The sequence below is a fragment of the Podarcis melisellensis genome, assembly GCF_964234715.1.
Source record: "Podarcis melisellensis genome assembly, chromosome: 6".
NCBI classification, from domain to species: Eukaryota; Metazoa; Chordata; class Lepidosauria; order Squamata; family Lacertidae; genus Podarcis; species Podarcis melisellensis.
Window position 1 is genome coordinate 8,375,441 of NC_138538.1, and position 16,648 is coordinate 8,392,088.

General features: G+C 44.8%; 1 protein-coding gene and 1 long non-coding RNA gene across 2 annotated transcripts; both read right to left on the reverse strand.

Annotated features, from left to right (window-relative positions):
- Nucleotides 1-834: 834 nt before the first annotated feature.
- BIRC7 (baculoviral IAP repeat containing 7) lies at nt 835-16,327 on the reverse strand. Its single transcript, XM_081917186.1, has 8 exons — nt 16,002-16,327; nt 8,817-9,578; nt 7,370-7,469; nt 4,924-5,002; nt 4,782-4,827; nt 4,135-4,206; nt 2,486-2,694; nt 835-1,276 (listed from the first exon to the last, which is right to left on the reverse strand). The coding sequence occupies exons 2-7, from the start codon at nt 9,418-9,420 to the stop codon at nt 2,495-2,497; spliced, it is 1,101 nt and encodes a 366-aa protein (XP_081773312.1). The 5' UTR covers nt 9,421-9,578; nt 16,002-16,327; the 3' UTR covers nt 835-1,276; nt 2,486-2,494.
- LOC309373302 lies at nt 3,124-4,125 on the reverse strand. The gene is made up of 2 exons (XR_014169960.1): nt 3,358-4,125; nt 3,124-3,324 (listed from the first exon to the last, which is right to left on the reverse strand). It is a non-coding gene; the product is annotated as an uncharacterized lncRNA (long non-coding RNA).
- Nucleotides 16,328-16,648: the final 321 nt, after the last annotated feature.

A 16,648-nucleotide genomic window follows, 5' to 3' on the forward strand; every position in this document is an offset into this window, starting at 1 on the left:
GGTGTCATGGGCTTTGAAGACGCTCGAACTCAGGATGAAAGGGAGAAACGTGCTAAGAGGAAGGCACACTTAGCAAACCCTCACTGTGATCAACTTCCAACCCGGAAACCTATGTCCCCACTGTGGAAGGACGTGTGAATCCAGACCTGGCCTCCACAACCACTTACAGACTCATTGTTCAAACCGTGTTTATGGAAGACAATCTTACTCAGCTATGCATGATCACCAGAGAAGATGATGATAAAAAGTGCATACTATGGTTAAGTGTGCACAAAAGATGCATCTTCATGAAAACAACATATAGAAATGCATTCCTTTAGGGAAAATTGCTATGCAAGCATGTGCATATTTGGAGAAATTTGTATGAAAATGCTGATTAATCTTCCATGAAACTTTGAAAAGTGTATCAGGAACAGATGTGGAAAATATGAAGAACTGAACTTAAGGATGGAAAAATGAGAAAGTGAAATTGATAGACTTGCCCATTCCTAGTAGGGATAGCATGAGGTCAAATGCTAAGCCCAGTTTTGGTGATTCCAGCCAATCAGCATTATACCAGTTGCTAGCTGCGTGGCAAGAGCCTGCATTTTATTCAGCTAAAAAGTAGGTTGTAACAATATTAGGAACTAATTTTAAATGGGCAAAGTTAGGTTAATTTGTTTGTAAGTGAAGGGGTGCATTAATTGGGTGGGGGCACAATGACAGTATAGTTAAATAAATGTTATATGATAATAAGTGTTACAGCTTCTGTATAGGAAAAGCCATAGCATCTGAAATATTAAATCTATTGTTTGGTGAAAGTGCCTTGCAAGAATTTGTTACAAAGCAGTCCCCGATGGTTAAAGGTACCTTTATTCAAACAAAGTATGTTCCAAGGAAAAAATAAGTGGTAAAAAAATTGAAATAAACCACCAAGTTACTAAAGAACCTAGACAAAGTTTTCTGCTCCAAGACATTACATCAGCAAGGAAGGAACCATCTTTCAAATCTGAAGTAATCCCTTAAAAAAAAGGAGAAAAGTCAATAGTTTCACAGAGCAGAAAGTCCTTTGGGATTATTTTGTCCTTGATCTTTTTTTTATACTGCTGTAAGGGAAATCCCAACAGCCCCAAACAGCACACATGGAGAAGTCCTGCAAGATCATTTCGGCTGGGAAGGAGGTCTCTCAGGGTGCCAGCACCCATTCCAAAGCTCCTTCAGTTGATGTCCCCTCAGGCTGGGTCATTGTGGGCCAAAACGGGTCCATCAAGCAGCAAGTATCTGGCCTCTGAAGATTCTGAAAGAACAGAGGGAGGTATGTCATCATACAGAGTCAGACCATTGGTCCATCTCACTCAGTACTGTCTATATTGATGGGTAGAAGCTCTCCAGGATTTCAGGCAAGAGTCCCTTCCTGGAAATACCAATGTTTGAACCTGGGACCTTCATGCAAAGCAGATGTTGTGCCTTCCTCATGCAAACCATTTCCTTTCAATTCAGGAACGCTTTCTTCCGGCAACCTTTCCCATAGGAATTGCTACTTGCCAATTCCTCTCATGCATGAATGAGTGGCAGTTTGTCTCCCACCTTTCTGTGCACAGCTGCAGTATTCTTCCCAGTATCAGCTACTGGGGAATCACAAGCGGGGAGAGGACTCTAACACTCAGGGTCCTGCTGGCTGCTGTGAGATCAGGATGCTGGACTAGATGGGCCACTGGCCTCATCCAGAAAGCTCTTATGTTCAGCTGCTATTCTGGCATTCTGAGCAGACAGCAATGAATCCACAGACTATTCCAATGGATACATAAGGAGTGCTTCAATACAGGAGTACTGCCAACATGAAGCCTCTCCAGCTGACAAATGGCAGACGAGTCTTCAAAACATCTCTCTGCTGGCAGCTGGGCACAGACAGGTTTGTGCGAAATGGCTCTGCAGATCTGCACGGCCAGCTCCATCATGAGGAGAAATGACACGATTGGCAATTCTCCCCTTACTGGAGGCCCTGCATACCTCATTATTGGCTACTGAACCTGCTGCCGGCACCCTTGGTTAACCACCAGGCAAGCCAATTCTAGAGGGCCAAGAGGTCTGCAGCCCCTTTGTTGGAAGTGGGCTAGGCCCCCTCAATATTGAGGGGAGCTGGCTACGTCGCACGCATGACATCACATGCATCACATATTGTGCGTCGCAGCATCAATACACATGACATCATACACGTGTGATACATGCTGAGCCCTCTCAGTCTTCTGACCACTCAGTGAGAGTTTCTGTCACCCCCAACACACACTGCCTTGCTTTGAGGAAGGGCGAGGTATTCTGAGCAGGGTGGTTGAGAGCATACGTGAACCTGCCACTATGGTTAGGTATGGCAGACCAAGGCTGTAAAAGTTACTTTGGCTTCTATCGCATGCACCACTAAGTAAGCATAAGGATTATCGCTTGTGCAATGGGGCTTGGACAATGTCCTCAGTTCGGCAATATTTCTTGTAGTTCCCTCTTTACCCACCTTCCCAGTTCAAGAGAGGAATGCCTTCATACTGTCATGGATGACCCCTCTGCAGATGGGGCAGCGTCTTAGATTAGGAGCGCATTCTGTGCAAACCACTAAGTGGCCACAAGGCACCAACACGATGGACACGTCTTTGTCCATGCACACTTTGCACATGCGCTCCTCCCGCAGCCGGCGCAGCTCCTCCTCCGTGCTCACAGGAGACTCTAGCAAGAGGAAGGAGAAAGCTTCAGGAACAGCCCAAGAGAGCCGTTTTGATTGCTCAGTGCCACACGACAATCTTGCAGTCCAGAGTATCTATGTTGCAGGGGAAAGGGGTTGGGCTAGAGCCCAGAAAATCTGGGGGAAATCCCTGTTCTTCTTTAAGTTTATACTGACATATTTGTCAAGGGAAATTAGCACCTTCAGTCAACATTCTCCCACGGTGAAAATTGGTCATATGAACCCAAACACTGGAATATTTTAAGAGCCAACTAACCCTTGACAAATGGACAAAGCCCCCATACTTAAGCAATATACATTTCACAACATGGCTCTTTTGGACGGTGCTCAGTGCACTGTTTTGTGAGCAGTTTTTATTTTGCTGTGTTGCATATAGCGGAACAAATTACATTTTAAAAATAATAATAAAAAACTAATAAAAGAACTATGTTGATACCAAGCTAACGCCGACAGACTAGACTTGCTTGGCAACAATTCCCCTAAGAAATATGTTACGTCAAGTTGCATCTACTTTGTAGCCATTAGTACTATAACCTCTTAATTCTATCACTTGAAATTTTTCATACTCTTGAAGTAGTTGGGTCAAGAGTATGAGAAACTCTCAAACCACACAACTATCCCTGCATGATAAGATTCAGAATGCTCACCGTCTCAAGGCCACAGTTTTCTACTGAGGTCAGATCCACAAAAACCACATTAAAGCCACAAACCAGCCATCAGAATAAACTCAGATATTCAGAGTTGTATCCAATGTTAGTCATAATCATTGAAATTAATGGGCATGGCCATCTGGTTTTAGTGGGTCTACTCAGAGTAGATTTTAGTTTCATGCTGGTAATTCCTAACAGTTGTGTCCAAGCCCTTTAGCATGCAAAAACATTCCCCAACAAGTGTGTTATGGGACACATGTTTATAGAGTGCATTCACAACTTCTGTTTACTGTGCCCTCGCTGCATTTCCAGCACTGGGTTCTTAATTTTTGTTCTCACAACATTGCTCCCAAATGCATATGCATCCTGTGCTTTGTTGTGAAATATTGCTATTTGATGCATTGTTTCCTAAACTAGCTTCACACTGATTGAAGTCCTTAAGCCACTCCTAATTCGTCTCCAGCCAAGGTAGGGACACATTTGCAGGAGGTGAAGACATCCTCACCCTACCAATATTCAGAGAAATGAATCAGACACTAATTAAACTGTACTGATGTGAATAGCTGGGGAAGCACTGTGGAAACCACCAGGGAACACAACAAACCTCTTCATTGTGCTCCAAGACGGTAATGTGACGACACCTTGGTCTCCAAGAGCTTTTGCCAGTCTTTAGATGTGTTACAGAGAAATGAGTTATTTTGCTTAGCCAAGAATTAGGCTACCTGCTCCTATCCCACCTGGCCGCTCTGCTTCACTCTCTTCCACCAACCTTACCTGGTTCATTTGGACGTCCTGCTTCTGTCTCTCTCCTCACTCTCTGACAATCTGCTTGCCTCTGAGCAGGCTCTGCGCATAAAACACACACAGAGAATATGACATGTATTGGGAGTCCCTGTTCACAAGGTCGGTTTCCCTACTCCAAATATATTTAGAAGCCCAAAATAGATTTTAAGAAGTTCAAGTGTTTACATGAGAACCTATAGCATCTTAACACATGTGTGAAGGAGTTATTTTGTACCAAAATGGGGCTTTTGGCATGAGCCTTGCAATAGTTGAAAAAAAGGGCAGAATGATATTGGGTGCCTGGCTAGAGGAAAGGTGGGAGAGAAGCCTTGGGCTCCACTGCTATGAGGAGCAAGCCCCTCTTGAGATGGCCCTGCTGTAAGATCTGGACTCCCTCCCTCCAAATTCAGGTGTAAATATGTGAATAAATCATATTTCTTAAAGCTAAGGAAAGCTAGTCCACTGTGACTATGATTATCAAAGGAACACAGACCCTGGAGTGAGCACTTGGAACCCCTCCTGGATGCTTGCCACAGCTTGGCAGAGATTGGAGGTGGCATCCAAACTTTGGAACACTATCAACAGAGGCAAGACAGACCTCCTGCTGAGCAAGAGCTCAAAATTACAGAAGTGCTTACCTTGGGAGCTGGTGGGATGTTGTTCAGGCCAATGTAAGTTGCCCTCCTGGAAACAAATGATATGCATCACTTTGGAATAACTGTATGTATGTGCACACTTGCACACACAAACAGACACATGCACAAGCATACACACACTCACCGGGAGTATAGGATTGATATGTGCTTCTTGAACACTGTTGATGAAGCCACTCCCTCTGGACTGCTGCAAGAATTTACACCTATAGATGTGGGACAGGAGAAGAGAAGATGAAACAGTCGCAATACTGTGACTGCCAACTGGCTTCCTTGAAAACACAGCCCCAAAATGAAACTAATGGAAAGACAGAGATTATTTGGAATATGCCCGAGTCCTTTCTCATTCCTGGATCCAGCATGGACTCAATTGCTGGAATAGCCAGGCCAGCTTCCTGGTGAGGTAATGGCCTAAATATGGGTCATTAAGGTAACAAAGGAAGTGGCTCTGTGCCAGAGGACAAATGAGTGCCCTCCTCCCTCAACTGGCTGTTAGTTAGAAGGACAAAAGCCAGAGTTTTGGTGTGTGAGAGCTAGAAGCTAGAAGCAGGTGGGAGGCTGGAGCCTGTGAGGAAGAGACATGCTTGACTTCTGCTGGAATCCAAGGCTATTGCTAAGGGAGAAGCACGGCCTTCTTGGAGTGTTAATGCTGTGAGCCCTGCCAATGTAGGCTCAAGTTTATGTATGTGCAAATAAACAACATATCCTAAAGACACCACAGTCTCCGCTGTCCCTCATTCCGATGAAACAGAACCCTAGGTAAATGCCTAGACCCCCTGGATTCTCACACAGCTCAGAGATTGAGGTGGCATGCAACAATACTAATGAGACTATTGGTCCAAAGAATTTAGTATGTATGTAGTGGAGAAAAGAGAATCAGTTAATATAGCAAGTGGTCTTTCTTCTATGCAGAGACAGTTCCGCCTAGGGTCTGGCAGGATGAAATGGGTACTTAGCTGAGGACTTTTCCCAGTTCTGCCAGCAAATAATTTTAATTAAATAAAGCCACACTTTCACTTTTGATTCCAGCTTCACTCTCCTTGCAGTGTCCAAGAACACCACCTTAACTTTCAAACCTCTGTAACAGGAAGCATTTGTATCGTTCTCTGAAAACCTTCTTGCCATTTTGAAGGTTTTACTTCTTGCCATATGACATCTTTGCCAGCCTGGTTTCTACCTGCAGAGTTGACAGCAGTGTGCTGAAATGCCAGTCACTTGAGCTGAAACAGATGCACTTAAGTGTGTGTGCTTCTGGTCTAGTTAATAGATCCCCTTTCCAGTCTATGCACTGGGATAATGGGCAGGTGGGAACGACATTCAGTGGCATGGTCATCAGATACTCTTAGATACACACACTTGCTTCCCAATTCAATGGGACTTACTTCCAGGTTTGCAGCTCAAGCCTAGCAAGGGCAATTTTCACAGGTGCTTCTGGAAATGTTCACGTTTTTGTCACCTATGGGCCAATTCTTGGGTTACATTTCCATTTGTCACCTATGGCTGATTCATGGGTCACATCTGTTTAATATACAGATGTGTTATCAATGAGGCAAAATGCAAGTATCATAAAAAGATATTCTTTTTTTAAAAAAATAGTGTCAGAATTTGTTGCTGCTCTCCATCTCATGTAAAACTGGGTTTGATACCACAAAGCACGTAGCAAGAATCTAAAATCCAAACTCATATAGGAATAACAGTGATACTCCAAGCATCATAGATAGAATTTACTTCTATTTCAAGTCATTTCACTATCAGTCATAGCACATCACCAAAGTGGACTTCACTTGCGCTCAGACTGTGACATTTTGGCTTTCTGTCCTCCCTTTGAACTGTTGACTCAGACTGTATAACAAAATACTTTGGGAATTTTCATTATTTTCCAGAAGTCACTTGCCACACAGGAGGAGGAGAGGGTGTGCGCTGATCAAAGAAAAAAAACAACCCAGCCATAATAATAATAATAATAATAATATTACTATAATAATAATAGTGTGTTAATCAGGAAGGGGGGAAAATACCTGTGTTTGCAGCTGCAAATATGTGAAATGGTTTAGGAACTTTGTTGCTACACTTCTACATAAAAAAGCCAGCCAGCAGTGACCTCTTGCACAGAATGCAAAAAGGATGCAGAATAGCAAGCTGGTGAGTATTCAGGGGGAACTGCAATGCATATCCATTCAGTCCAGTGTGTTCACTAGATAATCAGGGGGTCTGTGCCTTTCTAGCAGAAATCATGTGCAATTAAGCTAGGTCTCTCTGCTTTCAAAGCAGGAAAAGAATGCTAGCATCTGAACGCTTAGGCAGACAATTGGAAAATCCTATCCTTGTAAACACTGAATATCTACTTCTGGGCACAGGTTTCCTGAACATGCAAGTTTATTGTTTAACAAGAGTTTCCAAGTTGAATCTGGGAAAGTTGGCATCGCCAGTTAGGTGGGTCAACTTGCTATTGTGCTGTGGGACGTTACTAGCTATACGCAGGAGGTTTGTGAATCCACATATCAATTGTTCTCTGTTCCTGAAAGAGGGGTGTGTGTTTGTGAGTGTGTGAGGGACAAATAGGGATGTGTTACCTTGGAAACCAAACAGCATGCTCCATCCATGGGTCATCTCCACGCTCCCAGTTCCTCAAAGCGCCATCACAGTAGAAACACCGCACAAAATCCCCCTGGCCTGAAAACAGCCATGGCAAGAGGTCTCATGTTAATCACTTAAAAGCTGAAACAGCTGCAGGGGGCCACCAACCTTTTGGGCCAGGGGACCCATTTAAAATTTTGAGAAAGTGACATGAGCACTGGCTGCAAAAGGATTGTCTTCTGGGGCGGGGGGAGGGGGGAGTGGCACAACACAAAATTGCTGCCATGCCTAAAAAGAAAATCAAATCAAATAATAGGGGAGCAGAATAAGGCACCTACATCAACCACCACTGCAGTTGCTCACAGAAAGCAGCTCTTTGCTCCTCTCCTCTGTGGGCATCCAATGTAATGTGGACATGTTTAAGGGTGTATGTTCCAAAGTGCAAGAGGTTAACCCAATGCAAACAGAAGCGAAGCAAGAAGACTGGTTTCTCTCGTATTGTGGCTTTCCAAGGAGATATTTACGGAGGCTTTTTGTGGGCACCATAGGGGATACTGCTGGGCAAACTGGCACTTGTGGGCACCACATTGGCAACCACCACAGAGAATGTCCATACTTCATATTAGCTGCACACTGACGCTCCATGATGATGCTGATATCTTACAGCAGGGCATGGGAACCTTTTTGGCCCCATGGGCCAGATCCTTCTCAAGATCAGCCTTGTTGGCCAACTTTGGCAAGTGGATGGAGTTGACCAACTATCCATCACATGATGTCACAATGACAACATTTGCAGAGTTCTTTGAAGTTGCAAGTGCTGTTAAATGGGAGGTTTGCCCCTCGCCCAACATTTTTGCAGGGGATTCCATGCTGGTTTGCTAAAATGGGAAGCACCATTTAGCAGGAGAATCCAGACGGGCAGCACTCCCTGGTTGGGACTGGAGACAGGGACGGGAAAGAGGAATAGCACCTCTGCATAGATGTTCCTCCACCCAACCCAACCCAACCAAGAGCCCCACAGCACCAAAGCCCCCACATACTCCAGGCAGAGACACTCATCCCACCTTCAATGAGGAGCATGGGGTTTCAATCCTGGAGGTGCTGTTTTTGCATTTGGGGAAAGCTCTTGTGAAGCAGCACCCCATAATATCAAAAAGCGCACCCATCTCAAACCAGAGCAGCACTTTCGCAAAGGAATTTCAGGCTGCCACCACTCTTGTTTGAGCTTCCCAAAACTTCTGAAAGTTAAATGCTTTATCAGCGCTGGTTTTATTTATTCATTTTTCATATAACTTTTTTTAACATTTGTTATCTTTTGTTCATTGCGAACGGCTTAGGGGGAACTGCTTCATTCTAGAAAGCTGTATATAAATTTCATTAAGACAATAATAATAATATAAAACAGCATAACCCCTTTTTTCCAGTTCTTACGTGCTTACATACCTGTGTAGAAAAATCCTGCTCTGGCGAGCGACTCTGGAGTCACCCGAGCAGAAGCTGGCCAATTTTCAAAAGTCACCAGGCGATCTCCTTCTGTCTCCATATCTGGGTATTCTGGTTGAAAGTCTACAGTGGCCTCTTCCATGCTTAAGTTTTGCAACATGCCAAGGAACTGTCCATCCACAGCATCCTGGAGGCCCTGAGCCTGAAGCATCTCTTGGTTTCCTACATCCTTCCCTTGGATGAAAGAGCAGCTTGGGAAGAACTTCTTGTGCTCTGCCTTGGGGTCATCCTCAGCAACCCAGTCAAACAACACCCCACCACAGCAAAAACATTTCACCCTGTCCTCAGGCCCAATGAAAAAGAAGCCAGCAGCGGCCAGGTCAGCTGGGGAAGTAGGAAAGCTCTCCGACCAATGCTGGAAAGTCTGTAGGCGCCTCTCCTCAAATCGCATGCTGGACTGGGACAGCCAGGGACGTCTGTTCCTAGATGCTCTTGCAGATGAGCTGTCCTCCATGTCCCTCTTCATTGAAAGGATATTAGCCATTATATTATCGACAAGCTGGTTGATTTCAATGGAAGTCTGCCTCCAATAAGTAGCCTGCATCCCTTAGCTCTCTCTGGCTCAGCCTCCTGCGAATTCTGGAAAGCTCTTGAACTCAGAAAAGCCACACAGGCTCCCAAACAGCAGGCAGGCACAAGGTTCCGGCTTTTCTACAGCCTGCTGATTTGGTAGTTGCTGCAGTACAATTGCTGCCCTTCCACCTGGACAGAGAACAAAAAGTTTTACAGGAAGACAAGGGGGGTGGGGAGACATTTGTGTGTGTTGGTGAAAAAGAGGGACAGAGGAATTCATCAGTGGCTTAAAGTGGAGGCAACAAATTTGTGCAATAACTCTTTTTTTAGACTGAATGCATCCATTAATTCTGGGCATTGTAACAGCAGGACCAAAAGGAGGAGTCAGTGACTTATTTAATGACTAAACAAATTTAAACATTTGGTTCCATTTGCAGAGACAGGAAATGCAAAAGATCAATTTTAAATATCAAAGCCTCCAACTCACTGGTCCCATTTACGAAAACCTCTCTGTTACAAGTTACATTTGACAGCCAAATTGTCATCTACAGTGCCACTTCCCCTTAAGTATAGCTGATAATTAGGTGGGATGCGTTAATGGACTTGCTCCAGCCAACATCACGCAGTGAAGATAGAGATGCTTGGGGAGAAAGGCAATCGACTTATAATCTCTTGCACGCAATTGTCAAGGAAGTCAACTTTGTGGGGCAGGATGAGATCACCCAATCTGCAGTTCTGAGATTATTTTGTTCCCACACCCACCCAAAACAGAGGTTCAAGTCAATGATGAAAGTGTTAAGAGGGCTTTCCGGCATCAAATACTAATGATTTGCACAAGAACAATGAGCCAATTAAGGCAGAATAAATGTGAATACAAGACAAAATGATAATTCTGAAAGCTCATGTGCTTTTTCTTTCTTTAAAGGGCAGGGGGAGATAATCTGTGACCTTTCAGATATTGCTGGACCACAGCTCCCATCACCCTTGAACATTAACCAGGCTGTCTGAGGCTGATGTGGGTTGTAGCAACATCTGGAGGGCCAGAGGTTATTCCCCCCCCAGCTCAAAAGTCTATAAGTGTACAGTGCAGCAGGTCCTTAAAAGAGGCATCTCCCTAATTTCCCATGCCTACACAGGAATGCCTTTAGTGCAGTGCATAGTAGTTATAGTGCCGTATCAGACTATGCAGCTTAGCAGTACAGAGCTCACTCTCTTCACAATCATGCAGCCACACAAATCTATAGTTGCAGGTTTTGAAGACTTTTTATTTATTAGTTATATCCCGCATTCTTCTTCAAGGCAGAATACATGGTTCCCCTGCTGCCTCAATTAATCTCCACAACAATCCTCTGAGGCAAGTTAGGCTGGGAGGCAGTGACTGGTCCAGGTCACCCAGTGAGTTTCATGACCAAGTGGGAATTTGAAGCCTGGTCTCCCAGGTGCTAGTGAGACACACTAATCATTGCACCCTACATCTTAAGGCTTCATTGTTGTTTGCAGGTATAGCAATCCTGTTTTATAGACTGTAGAGGATAGGAACAAGATTTTAAGAATTGTATGACCACTCAATCAACCCACATCAGAGAAATATGTAAATCCCTGCCTTGTAGGGTTTAGTGTTACATAGGTTTTCTGAAAACGGTTTTCATTACCCATTTTGTTTCTGTATATGTGATACGTAACTGAGTTATGATTCCTTCTTTGCTTTTCTTTACAAAGCATTTCTTTAAAACAAAATGTGGGGCAGCACTAAAACAGACCAAAAATTTGAGATATTACCATGCAAAAATAACAAAAAAAAGTTGGGGGGAGGCAAAGAATGGGGACATGGACCCCCTGGGTGTTTTCTGCGGACCTCTAAATGGGAACCACTAAGATAGGGGATTATGTGAGGGTTAGCACCCTGTGTAAAATGAAAGAAGCCAGACCAGCACATCTTCAAGCTCAGTTGCTACCTGAAGATTGCCAGCCATTTCTACCCCTCCTTTTCCCATTAACATGATAAAATATATCATGGCGTATACTCAGATAGGCAAAACGTATCTGCACAATAAATAAGCTCTGTAGAGCTCAAGCAAATAAACCAAACCTCAGGACCAAGTTAATATCCACTACTGTACTTAAAACCTCTAAATATTCAAGAGCATTACTACAACTACACCTCAATACATTTTGTTGTTACCTATGCATGCAGGGTACTTACTTAACCAGAACAAACTGGAAGATCACTCAACCACAAAGCAGAGAACAAGTGTCTAACACTGGCTTTTGGGGCTCCTTTACCTTCCAATCTCCACCCAAGCAATTAACCAATTTGTGCCTTGAATCAAACATTTAAAGCTGCAAGCAGTTTGTAACCTGACTGAAGCAAAAAACCTGATAAGCCAGTGCGGTACACAGACACACACTGGAGTGTAGAAACCACCATCCCGTGGAGACGTGGGTTCAGTTCTTCACTCAGGCAAGAAGCTCAGTGAAGTAGCTTTGGACACAAAAAGGGGAGACAAAAAGGGGACACAAAAAGGGGAGTGGGAGGCAGAAGAAAGCGTGTCATGCTCTGAGAGCGGAACAGAAATGTGATAATAAATAAGATGCTCGTTCCCCTTGCTTGCCACTTCAAAGCTCGATCTCTCATTTGTATTTGCCTTATTCTGAATAAGTTTAGTAGCAGAGCCATCCAGATGCCCAAGCTCTGAACCTTTATGGAGGAGACCAGTCGAGGGGCAGATATTTGGATGTAGCAAGAAGTGTGCATCAGTTGGTTACAGAATGGGGTGATAATGCCAGGGTTGCAAATTCGATCCCTGTATGGGACAGCTGCATGTTCCTGCATTGCAGGGGGTTGGATGAAATGATCCTCAGGGTCCCTTCAAACTCTACAATTCTATGAATGCCCTCCTCGCCCCTCATCAGGGGGGCTCCTTTAACAATTAAAGAAAAAATGGGTGTGGTGATTTATTTTCTTTAAACCAACCCTGTTACTCTCACACAAGGTTTCTTTGTGACAGTACTCACATGTACAGAGTACCAGCCACACTATGTGCATTTACTATTAGACTTGTTAAATGGCCAGGTTTTAAAATGTGCTCCAAAAGCAAACGATACTCATATGATCAGGATTGCCTTTAAGATGCCCCTAATTTAAAAAAACAAACACATATGGATTCACTGGTTTAAGGTGATAGCAAGTACCTGTTAAACTCTGTATTGGTTGGGATCCAGGTAATTAAAGGAAGGCCTCCTCCCACATCAACCTCCCTAGACATCTATAAAATCAGTTTCAGGCTTCAGGGGCTTGGCTTCCTCCCCCCCCCCCTTGGTAGTAGATAAGCAGTACAAAGAGAAAGCAGTCTTTTACCAGTAACAGAAATGTTTAATGAATGCAGCAAAAGCACAAGCGGCCATTCTCGGAGTGCAGATGCTCCCAATGAAGGTTCCGCCCACTTCGTCCTCTCATCTCCTAGCCACCTGTTCTCTCAACAACTGAGCCTTTTGCGAAGCCACCTTAACTAATCCCCTAGCCGTGGGACTGAGAGGCTGCACATCTTCCAGTGAGAGAGAATCGGCTAGCTCGCTCTCTTCCCGTTCTTCTTCTTACTGTTCACCTCCCAGTTCTGCCCAACTATCATCTTCCAAGCTGTGCCCCTCAACAAACCATTGTTCCAAATCAACACTACCGCCCTGCTCCTGTGGAGTTTCAGGATCCTGGCCATGAACAGGGGGAGAGGTAGGCTCCCACCATTCCTCATAGTTGTACTCCTCAGCCTGGTCTCTGACAATCAGAAGGTTTGGGCAGAGTGATTTAGAAGCTCGTGCATGGACTGATCGGCCGCAGGGCTGTGCAATCTAAGTCTACTGGGGGGAGTCACTTCACCATTCCTTGAGGACTTCCAAGTGGCGGATAGAAGTGCATGAATTGTATGCATATATTGCTTGCTGCTTAGGAATGAAATCATCTTCTTCTCGCTCGTGTTTTGTATTGTTTCTGAATCTTTTTAAAAAGAACCATTTTACATTTGGAAAGACACCCCCCCCCCGAATGTTGCCCAAAATGGAATGCAATCCTCAGGTTGGGGAAAAAAAATCCCAAAATATTCCTCACCCCATCTTTCCCCAAATAGGTTTATCCTTTAGGTTCCAGGCAAAGTCTTGCAGGTATTTTTCAGCACCACCTTCCAGTTATAACATTTATTGGCTTTTTTATGTTGCTGTTTTTATTTGCTGTTATAAGCCTACCCTGGGACCTTTTGGATAAAAAGCAGTCTATAACATTGAAACAAACAAGCCTAGTTAAGGCTGCGAAGAAACCTTTTGCGCAAAGGTTTCCTCTGGATTCCCCAAACCTTGGCACTCTGGTCTTTCCCCTAGTGCAGATAGCAGCTCTGAACTCACTGCTTGTGCTTTGAATCATTAGGAGCTCTGCAAAACATTCGCTGAAGCTTTGTGTGTGTCACACGTTGACAAGAAAGACCAGCGTGGGATGCAATGGAATCACCAAGGGGAGGAAAGCCTCCTGAAACTCAGGGAAGGGTAACAAAGCCTGTTGTGAACTGACTGGTGGTGGGTGAAGCAAAGGGTTGTCTGTGGACTCAGGCCAAACACATCATCCTGCCATATTGCAACTCACATATACAAAGTACTCTTCATTTAGTTGCATTTGACAGGCTTTCAAAAGTGGGCTTTTTGGAGGTTGAGGAGGTTTCTGTGTTACTTCATTGAGCCCTTTGTGGCAGGAGTCAGCTTGCTTCTACTGTGTGTCTCAGAAACGATGCCCTATGAGGAATGGCTAAGGGAGCTGGGCATGTTTAGCCTGGAGAAGAGGAGGTTAAGGGGTGATATGATAGCCATGTTCAAATATATAAAAGGATGTCACATAGAGGAGGGAGAAAGGTTGTTTTCTGCTGCTCCAGAGAAGCGGACACGGAGCAATGGATCCAAACTACAAGAAAGAAGATTCCACCTAAACATTAGGAAGAACTTCCTGACAGTAAGAGCTGTTCGACAGTGGAATTTGCTGCCAAGGAGTGTGGTGGAGTCTCCTTCTTTGGAGGTCTTTATGCAGAGGCTTGACAACCATATGTCAGGAGTGCTCTGATGGTGTTTCCTGCTTGGCAGGGGGTTGGACTCGATGGCCCTTGTGGTCTCTTCCAACTCTATGATTCTATGATTCTAAAAGAACCAGTTCTTTTCTATTCATTCAACAAATAATAATAATAATAATAATAATAATAATAATAATAATCCTTTGCTACCGACATTGGGTCTGTAAAGAATCCCTATAGTAAAGAATTTGTTGAAGGTTTGATGCATCACCCATCTATTCCCATGGAGACCTTTATTCAGGAGCAAGTCCCATTAAGTTAAATGGAATTCACTCTCAGGTGTGTATAATTGCAATTAATTTGTTGTGACACAGCAGAACCAGATGTTTGGTGCTGTGTCTTTAATTTTCCGGTTAGTGCTAGGAATTGGTTCTTAGGCTTTCTTCAGAGGTCTCCTTAAGCAGGAGAGCTTGCAGCCTTCCAGATGCTCTGGGTCTCCAACTCCCATCAGCCCCGAACAGAAGGGCCCAATGGACAGGGATGATGGGAGTTGTAATCCAGCAACACCTTAAAGCAGTGGTTCTCAAACATTTTTCTCTGAGCCACGGAATAAAAATTTGATAGCACCACAACCATTTTTTTTAATTGATTACAAATACATTAGGGGGCGGGACACAACAACTCCTAGCAATGTTTGGCATGAGTCTAATGCACCACCAGACCTAATGCAGACTTCCATTTTCAGCACCTTGAAACCAAAAAAAGTATTTGCTGGCAAATGCCAAAGTGCCATTGGATCTAACACACCCCTTCATTTCTGCAACGTAATTTGGCCAAAAAAGGGTGAGCGTGAGATTCGCGTAAATGCGGTTATTTTGTAGTATGATTGTGGAACATCCACAAAGTGTAAAGCAACACAGCTGCGCAAGAACACGAATTGTTCCCAACTATATAATTACAAATGAGCCTTTTACATAGGTACCTTACTTATGTATAGAAACATTCAACAGGAGGGGTGAACTTGCAGCATAAAGTGATGCTCTTGCCCTCACTTTGAAAGTAAAAATGTGTGTGTGTGTATAGAGCAGGGTCGGATTTGGGTTTGATGAGGCTTTAAGCTACTGAAGGCAATGGGGCCCTTTATATGTCCAGCTGTCCTTTTGTCAACAACAAACTGTCGCGTTTTATCTGTGTTGAATATATGCTATATGGTAATTTATGGACCTAATAGGTATCCAAAGCCATTTGCACATAACAAATAGGAGCCTACACAACACAAAACACTATTGCTGTATGTAGATTTTGTTTTTTAGCTTATATTTTGGAAATGTACATCCAGGGTTTTTTTTCCCCTTTAATTTTTTGGGGGGGCCATCAAGAGTGGGGCACTATACACTGAAATGTTTAAATGCTTTTCTGAGTGCCCTGGAATCTCCCCGCCCCACTTGCCATCCTCTCCTCTGGCCAGACCCTTGGAGAATCAATATCCACCGAGGAGGGACCAGTCGACGTGCATTTACTTCTGCCATTTTGGGTGCGCCGAAACCCCGCTCCCTGCCAGGGAACGTACCCAGAAGTCGGTGGCTGCGTCATGGCTCCCGTTCCTTAAATCTCGCCGCCTGCCGTGTCTCGCCCGCCTTTCTTCCCTTCGCGGTGTAACGTGTGAAGAGCCCCTCATTACACGTGAAGCGGGGCGAGGGGGATGGGAAGGCTTCCTCCCCGCCAGAAACTCAACAGGCGAAGCTTCTCGCGCCAACGGCCGCCGCCCGAGCAGCACCTGTTGGATTTCTGCCTGCGGGGAGAGACCGCCCGAGCCACGCCATGGGGCACCAGCTGCATACAAAGACTTAAGGGGTCGGCAAGCCCCTGCCCACTGTGTGTCAAAGGAACAACTAGCCATCCTCATGAGGTAAAACAACAACCGGCCATCCCGCCTCTCCTCAGCGTTTTCCCTCCTTCTTATTGGCTCCTCGATTACAATAAGGCCCGCCTCCTGTCAATCACGCCCCCCCTGCAATCGAACGGCTGGGCGGGAACTTAAAAAAAACAACGGGGCCCGGGTGAAAAATGGGCGGAGCCTGATCCGCGGAACGGCCGCCGCCACTCTCGCAGCGCATGCGCGGCAGATGATGCGTTTGCTCATTTCCCCCTCCTCCCCGGGTTAGCGTGAGAGGCTGGGGGTGGTTCTTTTTTTCCCCCTCGTCTCCTCCCGGCATG

Excerpts from the sequence above, each read along its gene's own strand:
- BIRC7 (XM_081917186.1), bottom strand. The coding sequence starts at position 9,420 with ATGCAGGCTACTTATTGGAGGCAGACTTCCATTGAAATCAACCAGCTT. Across the intron at positions 5,003-7,369 it reads CATGCTGTTTGGTTTCCAAG|GTGTAAATTCTTGCAGCAGT; the intron begins GTAACACATCCC and ends CCACATCTATAG. Across the intron at positions 4,207-4,781 it reads ACATCCCACCAGCTCCCAAG|AGCCTGCTCAGAGGCAAGCA; the intron begins GTAAGCACTTCT and ends TTTTATGCGCAG.